This window comes from Chroicocephalus ridibundus, chromosome 7, assembly GCF_963924245.1.
Source record: "Chroicocephalus ridibundus chromosome 7, bChrRid1.1, whole genome shotgun sequence".
NCBI classification, from domain to species: Eukaryota; Metazoa; Chordata; class Aves; order Charadriiformes; family Laridae; genus Chroicocephalus; species Chroicocephalus ridibundus.
The window spans coordinates 476,830-496,039 of NC_086290.1; the positions used below are offsets into that span (position 1 = coordinate 476,830).

At 40.4% G+C, this 19,210-nt stretch overlaps 1 protein-coding gene across 6 annotated transcripts in view; it reads right to left on the reverse strand.

The window, feature by feature from the left end:
* PKP4 (plakophilin 4) overlaps nt 1-19,210 on the reverse strand; it is an 85,090-nt gene that overhangs the window by 21,489 nt on the left and 44,391 nt on the right. For 5 of the 6 annotated variants that reach the window (XM_063340894.1, XM_063340897.1, XM_063340895.1 and 2 more), the window contains 7 exons: nt 15,720-15,754; nt 10,297-10,428; nt 9,948-10,138; nt 8,571-9,120; nt 5,839-6,030; nt 4,113-4,329; nt 1,595-1,727 (listed from right to left, as the gene is read on the reverse strand). In XM_063340894.1, the coding sequence (XP_063196964.1) occupies nt 1,595-1,727; nt 4,113-4,329; nt 5,839-6,030; nt 8,571-9,120; nt 9,948-10,138; nt 10,297-10,428; nt 15,720-15,754 (1,450 nt within the window). The remainder of the gene's footprint in view (nt 1-1,594; nt 1,728-4,112; nt 4,330-5,838; nt 6,031-8,570; nt 9,121-9,947; nt 10,139-10,296; nt 10,429-15,719; nt 15,755-19,210) is intronic. The other variant, XM_063340898.1, reaches the window with a different exon arrangement.

Below are 19,210 nucleotides of genomic sequence, written 5' to 3' on the forward strand. Positions count from 1 at the left end.
AATAATGAATAAAAACACAAAAGCAGTCCTCAAAAAGTTTTTACCAAATTTGTCACTAAAATAATTACGATCCTTTCCCATTCCAGCTAGTTCCTCGTGCTGGCCTCTGCTCCGAAGGGCACACGGACCGCAGCTTCCCCGCTGCCACGATCCCGTCGCGTTTCCCAAACCCAGGGGACAGCTGCTTCCTAAGAGGCACTGGCATAAGGCTTGCTGTCCCAAAAGCCCAGCAATATTCTCCTCTCCTAGACGCCAGACATTCTTTCTGTCATAGTATTCTAAGGATTTATAACAGCCGATTATTCCCATTCGAAAGAAATAACTGTGCCAGTACATAAATCTTCCCTGTTTGAAAAGGAGAAATTTTCTGTTCCAGAATTCCACGCACTAAGTGGAAGGTGGTCTGCGTTTACAGTTGTCTCGCTGGCTACCGCAACTCATCTTGTCTTCTAAATCAAAAGACAACCTTTGTCTTTGGATGAGGTTTTATGAGCTTGATTATATGGTATAATATGTCTATAATTCTTTATTACCTGAACCGATTTTAAAACATATTAAATATTTCTAATGCTAAACAATTCTAATTCTATCTGTATTCTAACGATAAACAGTTGAGACACCACTTCATACATGACATAAGTGTTAAAGCCACGTTCAACTTCTGCTTAAACTTTGGCACGTTTCTTTTAGTTTGTGTCCTTTTGAAAAAAATTAAGGCAGACATTCCATAATTTCTAAAACAAATTCTGTAACAATGAAAATTGAAGCGGTGAAGAAATGTAAAATCTCCTGGTAGATGAACATTTGCAGACAAATAATATCCCAACAATTCCTAAATAAGCTGTCAGGTCCCTTATAAAATAGCAAGACTACCTATAAATCTGTGATTACTTGCCTTCCAGCAGCAGTGAATTGTGTTGGGCTATCTTCTCATAAAAGTTGCACCAACATTTTATGAACATAAATAACATTTATACTGAAAATAACAGAAAACATACACATATGATACGAACGAAAAAGCAAATTCCTTCAGATCAACAGCTCATAGCTGCTCTGCAAAAAGGGCAGCTCTTCAAATGCAAACAGTTTCTAGAAATTTCAACAATAATCCGAATTTTCACTCAGACACATCCTTCCTGCACATCATATCGACATAAATATTACCCTCTATATATTTCTAGGGTTGGATTTCTTTCCTTTGCTTGGCAGTTCACTCGTTCCCTACGATGCCTTAAAGTATCTTGATCAAAACCAGTGGAAAGCCTTCCAGAATTCCTGTTTTCCTTAGTCTCCGGTCATCAGCAGGTTGCACAGAAACAGGCTCCGATAAACATACTTTACAGTTCTGCTACATTACACAATGTGAATCTAAAATATTTTCACATAATTTCCATGCAGACTCTTACGACACAAAAATCTGTGTGTGTGTGTAATTACACACACCTAGGTACCTCAGTATTATCATGCATCTGGTACAACATAAACCCCAAAGGGTCCAAAGTACTGTGTTATGATGACAAAACCCCGAGGAGGTGAGAGCTCTAGTTTTTCTTTCACGGTTTCCCCAGGAAGAGAAGGGCGCTGGGCACGGTACCTCGGTTTTCACTTTGTTGTCTCCGAAGCAGAGGTGCTGGAGGTAGGCGGCCGCGTTCGCCTGCACCGAGGGGAACTGGTGCTGCAGCATGTGAATGACTTCAGGCAGCTCTGGATCTCGCCAAGCAAACTCCCTTCAGGAGACGAACACGTTCAAGAGAGGGCATTAGTTACAAACAGGTGTTTATTTCTAAGCAGAATTACTAGAGCCTCTTAAGAGTTTTCAACAATTCTGGTTTTGTTCTGGAACATCAGGGCTGGGAGGAAAACCAGGTATGTTAGAATAACTACGAGCCACATCACCTTTTAGCCTTCCAATTGGAAAAGGATGCTTTATATCCTGTGTGCCCCAGCTAGCTTGGTTGTTGGTCACACAAATATATATATACACTAAAGTTACACCAACCCAAACACTCAAAACCACATAAATCTCCCAAAACTTAAATATGTAATGCAACAAATAGCCACTTAACAATGCCGCTCGGGGACGTCATACTTTTTTTCCTCAGTGCTCAATGTCCTTTCTAGTCGGAAGTCAACTATACTTCAACAGATTTGCACAGCCTGAAATTTCAGCATCATGAGCAGATGTAGGAAGTTTGCATAATTTGAGCTATTCAGCAATTATAAACTTATAATCATTAAAATCATATCTCTTTCATTAAACAAAACTATTTTCTGCAGACAAATCCTGGAAAAGTCATTAAACATATCCATGCCAAATTCACAGATTTAGAAATACACCCATTAATATTTGCCGGGCTGTTTTCCTTCTGTAAAGGAAGATTGAGGGGGAAAAAAAAGTAGTAGTATCTAAGTTTTCCTATGCTCAAAACCCCAAGTAAATTAAAAAAAAAAAAAAAAAAAAAAAAAAAAAAAAAAAAAGGATGTTCCAAGACTAGCATTCTGGGAGCTATTCAAAGGCTAACGCTAGCCCGGTTCCTACAGTCACCAACAAGGGAAAGTTCAGCTACGTGCCTGCTTTGAACTGCTCAACAACTTAGAGGTTTATTTCTCCATAATAATGGCAGGAAGAACGTAGGGAAAACTGCCTTTCTAATAAAACCGGCAGCTTTCCGAGTGCTCCCTCGCTGTTTCCGTAGAGCAATGTGCTCTGGTAACACACTAACCCAACCCCGGCGACGGCGCCATCTGCAAAGCGCAAAGTGGAACAGATTAAAACGTAAGGTAAAACTATTCCACTGCGAAATTGCAAGATAAGAAGGTGCATCAGCAATGAAAACTGAGACAGAATTTCTTTAAAGTTCCTTGTTATGAATGAGAAGCATCCCTATTATAAGTAACTTTTCTTGTAAACCCCACCAGATTAGGCCAGCGGTAGCATGCAGCTGGCAAGCGTTACTCAGAGGTAAGATTATCCTGCTAACATCATTTAGATGACTGTACCCCTCAGTTAAATGAAATTAACCCAGTCTCTCCATATCTATTTAAAAAAAGAGATACATTACTTTCCACTACTGAGCAGATCTACTGAAGACAGTGCTTTTATTTTCGAGACCGAAGGGCAGGGCCAAACTAGAGAACACCTGAATCGTGCTATGAGCCGTCGGAACGCAGGAGGCCCCAAGGCTTTCGGTGTCAGACTCTGGTCTGCCACAGCTATCGGCTCCCCTCTTTCACAGCGTACTCGGCGCCGCGATGTTCCCGTATGAGCCCCCGGAGCCTGTCCCCAGCCATGCGAGGTGCTCTGCCCCGGGGGTCTCTAACCCGGCCACGTGCTGTCAGCACAGGGAGCCTCCAGACGCTGCCCCGATGGACCGGTGCTCTGGGGGGGCTGGAGTTTCCAGCAGCACATACCACACTGAAGACAGGCAGTACCAGAAATCCCTCCAAGCTTTGCTTGGACTGGATTTTGATATTCCATTTGAAGACACAAGGTGTTAATGAATGGTGTCTCCACTAAATTGTAGTGATAACATTACACTTGTCACATGCCCACACTGTGTACATACACTTATAGCATCAAACTAGTACCTGTTTTAAAAACACGAATGTGTATTCGCTTTCAAAATGGTACATTTATACATCATTTTTAAACTTAGGTTGTTCGGAAACTTAAGCCGGCTGCTCACAAAAAATTCATTCAAATAAATTAGGTATGAACTTTCTAATGTTCAATCCCGATTCACGTTCCCATAAAGAGAAAACTTATTACAGTATTAACAGGTTGATCCGTAGAGTTACTCAAAAATATTTGGAATAATCCAGTCAATTCTCATTAAATTTGTAAGTATTTCCTGTAACAATTTCTACACAGAAGAAAAATGCAATAATAACTAAATGCATAAAAATTGCTCTTTCTTACTGTAATAAGTAGACTGCATTTATTACTTTGGCTATAAAGGTATAGATCTTAACACCTAAATCAGTCACGATTGTTTAAACAATGTAAAACCGGAAACTGGAATACGCGCAAAGTGCCACATATATTCGAGGAATGTATTAAAGCTCTTATTGCGGCAAGTACGTATCACTCTCTAGCGCACAAGAGGACTTGCCTGGGGTCCTTCTGGATGCTGTCTATGGACGGAGATCGCGTGGTGCCCTCGTCGGCGGGCGCCGCGTGCTGCAGCCTGCTGTAGCTGGACTCTGCCAGTCGATACTGCATTGACCTGTAGGGTTCCGCATAGGTAGCTGTTGTGTTCAGGGCATAATTATTTCTTTGGTATGTGAGTGTGCTACGCTGACTGGATGATCTTTGCAGATTTCCGACTCCTAGTATAAAATCAGTATTAAAACAAACTAGGTAACAAATGCCTATTGAAGAGAAGAGGCAATACGTAGTTAAAATTGTAAGCAAAAAAAAAAATCAGTCTTAAAAACGTGTACAGCACTCAATATTGAAAGCTCTCGCCAGATTTAAGGGAGCGGTCACTCAGTGTCCCAGGGAAGATCGAGAGGTTCGCTACAGAACTAAAGGTTTGGTGCAATGAGGCTTTTGCCTCAGCTTGCCTCAAAAAGTATTTACAGTAAGAAACACATCTTGTGCCAGTAAGCAGAAATCAGGATGCAAAATGTTTTTAAGATTTATAATAAAATTCAATTACTAACATTAACGTCAATTTCCCAATTGTACTAAACAGAAAAAGGAAAAATAAGTAAACAAAGGTAATGTAGTTTAGATGATATTTTCCTTTTCCCAAGTACACGTGCATTTTCTCGTACAAAAAACTAACAAAAGGATGATTTCTAAGATGAAGCTGACCGTTTCAAAGCCGCGAACATGTATCTTTCTGAATTAGCAGAGCTGTTGTGGTAGCTTTTGCTCTTCCAAGGTAAGTGATATTAGGCAGACAAGTGAATAGAGAATCCCAATTTCTAGCTATATTTCCTCAACAGCACATCCTGACAAACTTGCTTACTCTAGGTTGCAGAGGACGGGAGAACTGCAGAAACAGCTGCCTCCTTCAACATTCCATACTCTTAGTATTTCAGTTACATAAAAAAACATCAAAAAGCAATTTTCAAATGTGTGAAAACATGGCATAAGAATCAGACACTTCTCTATAAATATTTCTAGAGAATCACTTGGTTAAATCACTCTAATATTTTGAGAGTTTTTGAAAATTACTCCACTATAAAAATGATTTCTCTTTACAGAAAATCAGTTCTAATGCTAATCTAATGCCTTTGCACTTCATAATATACAAGTAGCAATTCTATGAAATACTATAGAAATATTTCAGTTTCAATATACGATCTTCACATACAGTATTTTAACATTATCCTTTGCTGAGAAGTTGCGTAAACCCAGTATTTTTACTGTGAAAGATGGGGGGGCAATTTAAGTGGGCAAGCTATCATTTTACCGTATTGAGGAATAATAAAAAAAAAAAGAACAAACTCAATTCATAAGAGAATGATGCACAGAGAACGCAAGAGGAAGCAATAAATTCTTTGTGCTACGAAATACACGTTGCTTGGGTGTACCCGAGTGTGTGATATCAAACAGAAAACATTCTGACCTAAGCTGACACCCATGAATAGCCCCAAGTACTTCCTGCAAACATCACAAAAGCTTTTTAACTCCTGCTGGTTATTTTAAGTCCTTCAAACCTAATTTCTAGCTCCATTAATTTATAACATCTAGTTTTTCCTTTTAAGCTGGCATACATATCTCACGTATGTTCTCCTCTATGCCCCCGGTCCCAGCAAAACTCCACAAGGCAAATGCAGCGTGACTGGGACACAGCCCATGGGAGCGTTTGGAAGCCCTTCACCCACCTGACCCCGTTCGATACAGCGCTGTCTGGGATCCCTGGTGGAGCTCGAGGGTTCCGTGATTCGGACTACGGTAGACTGGACTGTAGTAAGTTCTGCCTTCGTAGATAGGGGTGATGTGCAAGTCCGGAGACACGGCTGATCGCAATTCTGGTCCTAGCTGACTGTGCTGACTCGCGTAGGAACTCCTCAGCCCTAAAAACAAGAAGGAGGAAAGATGTACACAGCCCACAGCAATTAAAAAGAATAAAGCTCTCATGCATAAATCTTACTTCTTTTAGCCAAGAAAAAGTGTTAGGCAGTTTAGAAGTGGCTCTTGTCAGGGTAGGCTAAAGGTTGGACTCGATGATCTTAAAGGTCCCTTCCAACCTCAACAATTCTATGATTCTATGATTCTATATCTACAGTTACAAAGATTTATTCATTAAAGTTCTTTCCATTATTAAATGATCCATACTGAAAGACTGATTGACAAAGCAGCATTTCTTCGATGAAAAGTTTTGTCCATACACTGACAACATTAAGCTTTCCAACTCAATTTTTTCAGCAGCATTCATAGTTGCAAGTCTAAAACATAGAGAGTAAAAGCTAAGTCGGCGTGCGCAGTTCACAGACGCAGCAATGACAAGGCAAGTTATGAACCTGACAGAAATCCAGTTGTGAAATAGGCACAGCCTAAAGCGGGGTCATAATCTTGAAAATGGAACAATATGTAGCAGTGAGAGCAAAAGTCTTCCTGGTAGTGGCAGCAGAGATTTAAGCATGTGGAGAAAAGGTTTAAGTAGCCCATGATGTGTGTATGTACATACATATATATATATATATTGCTATGCTGCAGCTGTATGAGAATCTCCTTTTTCACCTTGCCTTTCAGCTCTCCCTCAAGTTCCGTTTAATTTCTCTCTGTTTCATTTAGAATCATAGAATCACAGTATCGTCTAGGTTGGAAAAGACCTTTAAGATCATCGAGTCCAGACATCATTCAGGTTGCCTAGAACTTCTTTCCATGCATCCCAGCGTGTTACTGCATTGCCGTTACCGGCATCGAGGTATCTTGCCCTTTACTATTTTGCTAACTGAATTAGCAACCAATCTCCTATTAAGTTCACTGTTGCCATCCTGATTAGGAGGTTGGTGGTACAGTCTTAATCCTGCGTTTCTTCTTTTTCAGCCCTTGAACGCTTTTTGCCATGCTGGACCACCCCTCCCATCGATTATCTAATGCACGCTTTGGAGGCACTTTGCTTCCTGGTATTGGCGTTGTACTGCTCCTTCAGCCCTGAGATTCGCCCTGCCATGGGGTCATCATCCACTCCACGTTCACTGGGGCAGAAAACCAGCATAATTTTTGGTTTTAAATGATATTTTAAAAACCGCTTTATAAAATTAATACTGTTTTGTCCACTTCGGCATTACCATTGTAGACACTATAGCTTTAGCAGTGATGTGTAACCAAGCATATCCTGCCTTTGAGCATTTCCCCCCACAAAATCACAGACCTGCTCTACCATGCTGTTTGCTAGGGAAGCTAAATTATACTAGAAAAAGTAGGAGTTTTTTATAATACTGAGAGATGCTTACTGATAGTTGGTAACATAGAGCGCAGGAAAGTCAGACCATTTCCAATTTCCTGGAACGATTATAGCGGACGTGGCTATAAAGTCAGATGCTCTCTGAGCTTGACTACCACAGTTGCTAATTACTTCCTTAACACTAAAAGCATTAAATTTAAAGCACCTGTTTCTGAATTACTGGTTTGCTACCCCAGTAACTCCCTTTTTCTAAAGATGTATCAGTTCACCTGTTTAGACAAGGTGATATTCTCAGGCAGTGGTATTTTTACAGCGCCTTAATAATACTGTAAGGGTACACTACCACTGTTACATCCCAAATTACGCAGCCCACTGGACTGCATTCATTGCAACTACTGAATCACCTTTTGTGTCAAACTGATTTCCCACCCCCCCGCATTGTCAAACTGGTAGAGTACTGCATCTTGCAAACAGAGATGAGGAAGAAGACACCTTACAGTTTTGATGGGGAATATTGTGGGATTTCCTGCAGCATAACAGTTTAAAAGACAAAACCGACATTGCAGTCTGTTCAGAAGAGCGTACGGTCTAACTGCAAAACCATCTTGTCTGTGGTCATTTAGATGAAGGTCAGAATAAAACCAGTAACGCACATGGAACTTCAAATGTAAAAGTAACTGCATCTTAATAAGAACTGCCTCTCAGACGAGTAAATTCTACCTTTTAGGGCTTTATTTCAAGCTAGTATTACAATGGCTACCCTACATTTAAGCTGAAATACCTTGAGATAGCCTAGAAATTTTAGGGAAAAAAAGACAGAAATTCAGTGGTACGAAGTTACATATTTTAAGAAAGAACTAGACTCGTTCCAGCCTAGTATCTTCTACTTTGTGTATGACCTGGACATACGTTTAAATGTAAGACTCAGAATTTCACTTAGCTACTTAAAACGTATGATTTAATTTAATGCATGGCTAGCAATCTAGTAATTAAAGAGAAAGACAGCATTCACTGTGAACTTACGGTATGACGGATACACAGCGTTTGACATCAGTATTTACAGCTGATTTGATACATCCACCGCAATTATGTCCTAGTGCTACAACCAAGTGTTTCATCCATAAAACGACTACGGCATTACTGCTTTTTTACAGTTGTAGGTTTGTACCAAGTTTTAAGCTGCGTCTTTACCTTTTTACTAACCTGTAAGGCTATCTGGCCGTGGAGGGACCATTCTCTCATAGATATCATACTGCTGTCCGTATTGTTCAATGTCGTGAATTGTTCTTTGCAGCGTTGTTCCCAAATGCTGTGGAACCGCAGTCATGCCAGAATGCTTCGGGGAAGAAGATCCCAGCTGAGTCTGGGATGGAGAAGCGACTCTGGTCTGTACATCAGCGAGGGCGAGAGGAGAGCCAACTCTGACGGATGTTTGGTACTGGGGAGTCCCGCCACTGGGATTTGCCGTCTGCCTGGAGGTAACGGAGCCGATACGCCGCACCGCCGTCGGGGAGGCAGGTCTCTGGGCAGCATACGGGGACGCTGCCCGCTGGACTGGCAGGGTGGTGGATGAATAGGCGTGAGAAGGAAGGGATCTTTGCTCAGTAACCGATGGAGAACCATACCCGCTGCCCAGAGACGCTCGCAGAGACCCCCTTGAGGGGGAAACACCGGTGCCGACCACGTACGAGGGGGACTGTGCTCTGGATGGGACTGAACTGACGCGCCTCATGACTCGATTGGTAGAAACAGGCTGTTTAAAACCAAAAATATTTATTAGTTTTACCATTCAGGGCATGTAGTAGATACTTTCCTCCCCTAAGACAGAGAAGTCAACAAGAAAAGCACATAATTTAACCATATATAAAAGCAGCTGAAGAGTAGCTCTTACCCTAAGCGCAATTACTTCAAGTTTTCCTATAAAATAACTTTTTTCCTAACCAGTATTTCTTAATGTATAAAACGGCAATTTAACATTAAAAAACCAATTGTTCCTCATTCTTATTTGGCTTTCCGTGTTAATATGCACCTACGCTTTCTTTCCTCACTACTCTACCAATTTGGAAATTCAGGAACAGTAATGCAACGAGTTCAAGTATAAGCTAATAAAGTTTTGCCAATTGCAATCTTACTGTCATTCCAATTAATGAAAAAGGAGGGGGAAAAGGCCAGAAACAGTAGAAGGTACAGGAACACAAATACCATCTTCCTTTAAGCACTATGCGACATACAGGCTAAATTCTAGGAGGTTTTCCCCAATATCACAACTGAATTTTAAGCAAGTGGTACTTTCTTGATATTCTATTAGCAGCATACTCTGCAGTCAGGAGTCCGCAGAAGTTTTACTTGATTTCAGCTGCAGAATGAAGCAGATCACACGCACGCTGATTTCAGCAAACAAGTCTATGTCTGCCGCAAGCCATTTCTGCTTTTTAACCAGTGAAGGTGTTAAATAAAAGTGTAATTTAATAACATTAATTGCAGCCTATACAAAGGTAGGTCCAGCTATACAATTATTGTCTTTTAAGCCTGTGTTACAGACAGTGCACAGACAGACAAAGTGTGCTATTTTGAGCATACCTGGACTGATGTCTGCCCTTCAGCTCGCGAGCTTCTCACCAAATGGTTATTAGTGGTTCCAACAAGGGAATGCTGCTGCCTGTTTTCTGATTTGCTCAAGTTTTGGCTGTTATGGAAACTGCTTACTTCCTGGTAACCACTGTCAGAATAAGAATTCATTTGTGTTGAACTTCTTGAGTTACCTACAGACCCTGCAGATATGAAGCCAGCATAAGAATAAAAGTATCGGACAACTTCACAAAAATAAAATATTATATAGCTTTGTTATTTATTGCATTAATAATTGTATTACATTTTTATACAGTCAATGCAGGAATATATTCTAATATTTAAAAAGCACACAACAGACCCTCACTTTCATGGAGAGATGTCTGTTCTGGTGAGTAGAGGTTCCCTTGCTCTGGTTCTGTCCTAACGTCATAGGCATTGGTGTGAACGCTCTCTGACACTCGGGCTTTGTTTACACCGGTGGTCGGAGGATCTGAAAGAATAAATCAGTTAGATAAATCCAATGCTTCACATGTAAGTTTCCTGAAAACTCAGTAATTTTCTCACATGCGCTAATGAAGAACTTAGTTCCATCATGAAGAGGGTCTACCGATAGACAGGTATCATCTACCAAACTAAACGAAGAGCACGTTAATGCTAACGACTAAGAATCTTGTTTCCTGTAGTTTTGATGTAGTTCTACAATTCCAATTTTTAAAATGTACAGTCCAACCTATTTTAACGAAGAATGTAACCGATTCCCTAGTAAGTATACTTTGCAGAGTGCAACTGTGCTGTGGCGCGTCATTTGTCGTAAGGTCCTGGTATCTCAAGAGCTTCCTAAGTAAAAGGCCGAGTTGAATTTCATCACTGTTTGTGTAACATCAACAGAACTCACTGCAAATTTTATACATTTTTTACTGAATATACTACTATCCAAATGTTTATTTTTTAAGAACTCTTGAGCTAACTTCAGTTCTAAGAATATTATCTGAACTTTACAGACAGCAAAGGATAGCATCATCATACATAAGAGAAAGCGAAGGAGACATCACAGTATGACTATGAAGAAAGGAAAAAGCTAAACGTAGTCTGGAAAAAAAAAAGACAAAGATGAGGACAGGAAACAACAAGAAAAACTGAATCAAAATTATTTTGACAGAAATATTAAGCATTCAATTGCCAACACATTACACATCGATAAAGAACAGGCATCAGAGATGCAGTCGGAAATGCGGGTTTCATTAAAGGTAACGGCAGATACATAAATTCTTGGTGAAGAAATGTATCCCAGGGCTCGGTGCTGGGGCCGGTTCTCTTTAATATCTTTATCAATGATCTGGATGAAGGGATCGAATGCACCCTCAGTAAGTTCGCAGATGACACTAAACTGGGCAGGCGTGTTGATCTGCTTGAGGGTAGGTTGGCTCTGCAGAGGGATCTGGACAGGCTGGACCGATGGGCTGAGACCAATGGTATGAGGTTCAACAAGGCCAAATGCCGGGTCCTGCACTTGGGACACAACAACCCCATGCAGCGCTGCAGGACTGGGGCAGAGTGGCTCGAAAGCAGCTCGACAGAAAAGGACTTGGGAGTGTTGGTTGGCAGCCGGCTGAATATGAGCCAGCAGTGTGCCCAGGTGGCCAAGAAGGCCAACAGCATCCTAGCCTGTATCAGGAATAGTGTGGTGAGCCGGACTAGGGAAGTGATCATCCCCCTGTACTCGGCACTGGTGAGGCCCCACCTCGAGTACTGCGTTCAGTTTTGGGCCCCTCGCTACAGGAGGGACATTGAGGTGTTGGAGCGTGTCCAGAGAAGGGCCACAAAGCTGGTGAGGGGTCTGGAGGACAAACCTTATGAAGAACGACTGAGGGAGCTGGGGTTGTTTAGCCTGGAGAAGAGGAGGCTGAGGGGAGACCTTATCACCCTCTACAACTCCCTGAAAGGAGGCTGTAGAGAGATGGGGGCTGACCTCTTCTCCCTGGTGACAAGTGATAGGACGAGGGGAAATGGGTTCAAGTTACGTCAGGGGAGGTTTAGATTAGATATTAGGAGACATTTTTTCACTGAAAGGGTTATTAAACATTGGAATAGGCTGCCCAGGGAGGTGGTGGATTCACCATCCCTGGAGGTGTTTAAAAAAAGGGTAGATGGGGCACTGAGGGACATGGTTTAGAAGTGGCTCTTGTCAGGGTAGGCTAAAGGTTGGACTCGATGATCTTAAAGGTCCCTTCCAACCTCAACAATTCTATGATTCTATGAATGAGCCCAGAGTGGAAACCAGAAGAAAGATGCTAAGAAGGAACAGTCTGGTAGTAACTCCTGCGACCGCTTTGCATCAAAAGCTGCGAGTTGTGGACAACGAAGCCTGCTAAGTGCTCTTTCAAAAAGAATGAGTCTGCACGCTACAGAAAGAGTTTGCAGAAATTTGATGCTAGCAACTTAGGAGTAAGACGGAAAAAACGTCTGAAATAAATTCTACGCAATAGCTAATAAAAACTCTCTCCAACTGACGGAAAAAAAATACCCCACAAAATCAACAAAACATGAAACAAAAACCCGCCTGCTAACAGATGAGCTATTGGAAATTCTTTATAACAGCTGTTATTACAGCATACTTCAAAAGAGAAATCAAACCCATAGAGTACTTGTGCCCATCAAGCTGTAAAGAAACGCTCTGTACACAAAATGCTGGTGTCTCGCTATTTGTAGAAGTAGCCACAATGGAACACTCACTCTGAAAATGTTATTCATTAATTGCTATTATGACAAATGTCTGAACGCTACTCAAATACCAGATTTAAAAAAAAAAAAAAGTAAAAAAATCAAGATATCCTAGAAATTACAGGCAGTCAGCAGAGTTATTTACCAGTAGTACATTCTTAGGTCAAAACCAACAAGTAAAATTTGATGCTGATTAGCCTACTATAATACAAGTATTATGACCAAATTTAATACACAGTGTTATTACATTTCCATAAACTTACACATCATTATCCCTAGGAATGATACAGAGAACCAACACTGAAACAACTCACTTTCACAGCTCCTGTTACACTAACTCAGTGACAGATCACAACAGACAGCAGTGGGTATTATATGTTCTTTAGAATAAAAGACGTGTCAAGAATGGGACGTTTAAATTACTCTATAATTATATTCAACTTCAATATTTTAATCTTCAATCTTTTTTGTTCAAATAATACAAGGCCCTGTTATTTTAGTTACTTGATATTACATGATACTAAATCAATGTCAGGCTGACAAATAATCAATTTTGGGAGCAGCACACAGGCAGAATAAGGTTCAATTGTGCGGTGCCTACAGATGTTCCTAAGCCAGAGGTCTGAACCACAACCTCACTCGCAAATGCTTTCACAATGAGAAAAAATAAAGATTGTTGAGGCTCCCTAACAAAGGCAAGAATGCACAATAAAATTAATTGTTGTCTTTCTATCTTTCGCTGCTCCTATAAATCATGAGGAGGGTGCCCTGAATAAAATAATAGTCTTTTTATAAACGGCTGCTGATCTAATATGCTATTTATAAGCATCTGCAAAACAACATGATTTTATACTTCTGTTAAAAATTCTGTATAATTCTACTGGTGCATAAAGCACTTTCAGCTACGGTCACATCTTATCGCATCATCCGCTGATGTTCTTTGATATAAACTACTATCTGCAGTCAGGAAAACAGGTGATTTAAGGGAGTGTTTTCATTCATCTTTAACATCAGTGTTTTTCAGACCGCAGTTGGTAAAGCATCACCTACTGACACTTCTTTGAAATAAAGCTCGAGAGCGAGTCTGTAAGTAAAAGCTACAGTCATGCTGTAATCACAACATAAATGTAAACATTAAATGAAATGTATACCAGAAAAGTCTAAGCAAAAAATACATTTTTTCAAACATGCTCACTTACGAGCAATTACTCCAGAAAAGCCTTACTTTAGATACACAGAGATGTGGAAATGTACATCTAGATTTACACGAATGCATAGAGTATTTAAATAGAAATACAATTTTTTGCCATGTGTCAAGTGACTTCTTAGGGGCGTGCGCAGGAGATTTCAAAAGAAGAGAAACACACAAGTGGGAGGAGAAAATTAAAGAATAAAAAAACCCATGGAGCTGGAGGGATGGAAAAAAGAAAGAGAGGAACTAATAGGAAGTCAAGGAGAAAAACAAACAATAGAAAAAGAGTAAGTTACAGGAAAAACTGAGGAGGAAATAAAGAAAGGGAATGGAACTGGATGAGATAAACAATGACTGAGATATGTCAGAGGGTATCTTTACCAGGTGTGAACTGTCACTGAAGTATTATAGATCCAGGGGAAATAATGTGTTTAAAAAAAAAAACCCACAAAAATAATTTTCCCATTGAAAGTATAAGTAAAACTAATTTCTCAATTACCTGAAATTTGACTTCCATTTAAAAACACAGCTAAAAGAACACCTGAAAAGCATCACCACGACCAGCAAAATTTAAATGCCAAGACAAGTTGGCTGTTGAGAATATTAGATTTAAAAGAAAGGAAAAAGCTAATGTGTGCTTCACCTCAGGTGAGGCAATACCATGGTGGCAACTGAAACCACGTAACACCATTATACAGAAGTTTCAGAGCTTAGTCTCTACACAAAACAAAAAGCAGGAAGGGGAGGGGAAAGTAGATAGTTTGAGAGACTTATTTACCTAAAATAGTCACAATTAATCATAATTACAAAGATGCTTGAGTGAACAAGCAGATAACTCTGATGTGTTACTCTTTGTAGAGCAGAAACTGGATAGCTCTTAAAACTGCATGCATCTTCTTATAAAGATATGTTAACACTATGCAGAACTTGCTTAATAAAACTTCTAACGAGCTTCCTAAAATTCTAATTGCATTTTGATCACTTCACCAGTTTTGCTCACTACGACATTCTGTTAAAAGTCCGTGATTGAATCGGAGAAACGCGGCCCAGTGCAAAAAGCAATTTGCCGGGAGTCACGGTCCCATTTCTGGTGCTGCCCCGCGGTTTGGACACGTTGGCTTGTGCTCATACACTTCATCGTCTAACGAGGCGACAGCTGCGCGGAGAGTGACTCTTTAATAGTGGGTATTTAAACTGATGCAAAAGTGAAACAATGACTAGTGCAACCCCTTGAACTCTGAAGGACTGACCGGATTACTCCAACAGACACTCCAGTGTTACTTTTAATATGCAGTCCTACCTGTCCCACCTAATATACTCAGGAGTAGATGTAGACGTACTACAAGACAAAAGTTTCTTGTTTGGGAAATAAAGTTCAAGCTATCCTGAGATACAAAAATAGAAGAAGCACTCTCAGAAAAAACCTTCGCTTACTGGAGATTTTCTCAGTTAAGTAAGAATATCTGTAAAAAGAAAATCAGTCTTCAAGCTTAAAACATACCATATTTTTTTCACGATCCTTACCTGCCAGGGTAGAAGGATTTTTGAATTAATTGCAAAGGAGACCCAATACACAAGACTTTTGTTACAGTCACATCTCACACAAAAATTCAAAGGCAAAAAAAGGTGCAAGAAAAGTAGCTGCAACTACCTCTAAGCCAAAACAACCTTTTACAGCAACAGAGCAACACGCAAGTCTCTTCATGTTTGAGAAAGAGGATATTAACACCATACTTGAGAAAAGATACTTGAAAAAGATACGTAGCATTGCTGCTAATGTTCAGTTTACTTCAAAACAAGCAATGAATGCCAAGGAAATAAAGGGGTTTTTTGGGCTTAAAGCAAAATGTACACATAAAAAGTAATACCTGATGATCTCCAAGGAAATGACTTCTCAGTAGAGCTGCAGAAAGAAAAAAAAAATATCACAAAAAAGAACCGCATGGCTAGTCTGGATTTATTTTTTATTTTTTTCAACCAAAGCATACAAAATTGTACAAACAACCCCCAGCAGATCAAGTTTCAATAGCCCATGTCAGCACGTTACCGCTGACAACTGAACCACTGGTTATTGATTTTAATTTTGCATTAATCACTGGGCATTCCCTGTAACTTACTGTACGGCGGAGCATCCGGCAGCGTAAGCTATGGCACGGGCCGGGGGAGCGGGAGGGGGGACAGGTGTGTCCCACCGAGGGCGTAGCGACACAGGGGGCATTCGGTGCCTGTCAATGGCAGGGAGCAAGTGGCCTCACAGGCAGGGCTCCAGCACAGGAGATGTGGGAATCACACCTCCAGAGCATTGTGCTTCTGCAGGGAATGCGGTTTGAAATAGATGAACAGAAACAGACCTACAGTTTTTACTGTTGTTTCATTTTGCAGTTTTCCAGAGAGAACTCCAATCCTTTGCACATGAAGTGAAATCATCTGACATAGCAAAACACGTACGCCTCAGCGTAAACGGACCACAGATTTTACATCGCCAAGGTTAAAGAGATGCCTTAAGAAACAGCTATTTCACAAGATCAAGCGAGCGTTTGGTATCAGTGTAAACCCCGACTTCTCTTGTATCTTTGCAATAACTATTTCATATCAAACTACTGGAACCATGTTGCTTCTTCTACAAGTCAATGTTCCTTCACGTGTTGATATAGTATTGATGCACAACTACCTTTGCAGACAAATGTAAAATTCATCCATGTATTATTAAAATGAGACCCATTTTTCCACAAAAATAAGTATTTTCTTACTCCACATACCAATTATCAAACTTTGAATATTAAATTATTTTTGCAATGATTATAAGCTGCTATTTTCCAACCCCAAAGCTATTTAAATATAGGCAAGTCCATCAGATTTTATGATGTCTAAATATCAGCATCAAACACTGATTTTGTGTAAGATGTATCTATTTCTAAATTAGTACTATTTATTTTACTTCCTTCTAACACAGCTAGCAACTACAAAAAACTTTAGCACAGCAACACGAACAAGACTAGATACTTATTTTCTAAAATGCACTCAATCATTTAGGAGCCTTTTTTGGAAACAAAAGTATTTGTGTATAGAAGAGTGCCAAGCTTGCATGCTAGTACGAACTAAACGACAATTATAATCAAATTTAGAGAAAAAGGAGAATTCAAGTGTAGGCTTCAAGTATCTGAAGGCCAACTTGATATCTAGACAGTAATGGAATTTTTACTATGTATTGGCTGTTCTTTCCCTCACTTTATAATTTTAGTGTCTTTTGGCACGCCATGCTATTTTTTTCTTTAGAACATACATAAAGAGGGCCAGCTAAACAGACTGAAATTTGGTGTATGGGAACTGCAGGTGAAGAGCTGAACTCCAGACGGATTGACCCGCAGAAGTCCCTTCGTGCACCACTGTGTGTCTGAGATGCTCGCGGAGAGAAGGGTGCTCACACACACGCTCCACCAAAGGCAGGCGCGCGCCTCGGCTTTCACAAGTATTTTCTCTTTCCTGAAGGACCATCTCGTCCAAGCCCAGAAATATCTTAAGTTTAGCCAAAGATGAGATCACTTAGCAGTACTTGAACACAAGTCCAATGTCAGAAGCACTAATTAAGTGCATAAACAAAATCAAACTACATACCGAACCTGGATAAGTAACCAGTTCCATTGGATGTCATCCTACTGGGGGAGCTGAAGAACCTGCCCTACAACAACCATCAGCTGCCTTCCCCAAAGCTCGGCTGCTGAGACCGTGCGGGTTCTCTCATTCCACGTGAGCGCAAAGCCTGGTGGATTCATTTAAACCACCATTAGTGGTATAGTTTAAACTGGGATTTAAACAAACCCGGTTTTCAATGACAGAACCTGCTAAGGTGTTTCAGGAAAGAAGGTCACAGCCTCCAGTGAACAGGCGGCAATGAACGGCTACAGATGGTTATTTCTTAAGCTATTACAGCTTTCTCCAACAGACGAAGCGAACGTGGTCCACAACTAGCCAGCTCTCTGGGAAACCAAAGTACCTCCAGACCCCTGGAACTCTGCGGAAAGGAACCGCTCGATCGTCACCCGGCCATTCCAGAGCAGTGAGCACTGCCGGGACCACCAACCCTCCATTTTTGCGCAGCCTTGGGCTAACGTTCATCCAATTTAAATAAAAAGTTAAAAATAGTTCTCATTTCTAGTAGATTACCCTTGAATCCAACTAGTGCATTAACTCCAGAAAGTTTCGTTGGTGTATTTTGAGGATTGTAACTATATGACAAAGTAAATTCTGTGCAACTTTACTGGCTTTTTGCTTGCAAACTGAGCCTTGTAACTATTCTGATGCAACCTCTAAAAATATTTCTATTGTTAAAAATTCATGAGGAAATTTGTACCAACACTGGTATTGGATTCAAAAGAATTTGTATAAACTGAATGAATGTTAATTATTGAAAGCTGAGTTCTGAATATCAGTTAATCTACATGAATTCTTTAGAGCATATATTCTTTACTCTTCACCGAGTAAACTTAGATATAATGGGTTCTTTAATCAATTACTGTTAGCCTATTCATTAATACTTCACTCTGCTGAAACGAAGAAATATGAAGATGATTTGACAGATACCGTGAACACTGGCCCCAGAATTCTCACGCTACCTGAATGTCAAGTTTTACCCTCTTCACCTCTTACTTTATTCCTCAGACTTTCTGGAAACGCAATTCCTTACCACGAGATGACATCACGCTGTGGTGCTGGCAAAGGCAGAAAGTGCCAAGCAGGCAGAAATCCTTCACTCTGACATACACAGGACTAGACAAACCCCAAACGTATCTCCACCCGACAGCCCTGGCTAACCGACCTCCTTTACCTGTACAGGACTTAGGAGCGATAGAGGTCGTCTGACGATGGGTCGTAGGTAGAAAGCTACTTCATGAACAATTAAATTGTTCAAGACGTTAACTTGATTGTTATTATTTCTGCAAAAGTTGAACACCTACCACCTACTGACTTCATCATCTAATTTTGCCACCTTACCGATGAAATGTTTTGAAGTTACCAAATCCTTTAGCTTTGATAAATGCATTTATCAGTCCAACGCATTATATTCCACCGTTTAAAAACCAGTGCGGTCAAACCCCGCACTACCAACAAGAAGCCACTGCCATTAATGGTCATTACGCTGCCTCTTCCCAACATTAGCAGGCAATACAGCCAAAGAGAGCCCGTATGTGCTGCACGGCACTTCTAAAAATACTTCAGCCCACTAACAGCCTTGAAAAAGAATTAGGTTAGTAGGGCAGACATGCAGAAAATATATTTTTCTTTCAGAACAGTTTGGTATAATGTATATAGTTTTAAACTGAAGAAGTTAGAGATAAATGTTATCACAGTAGAGAAGCTA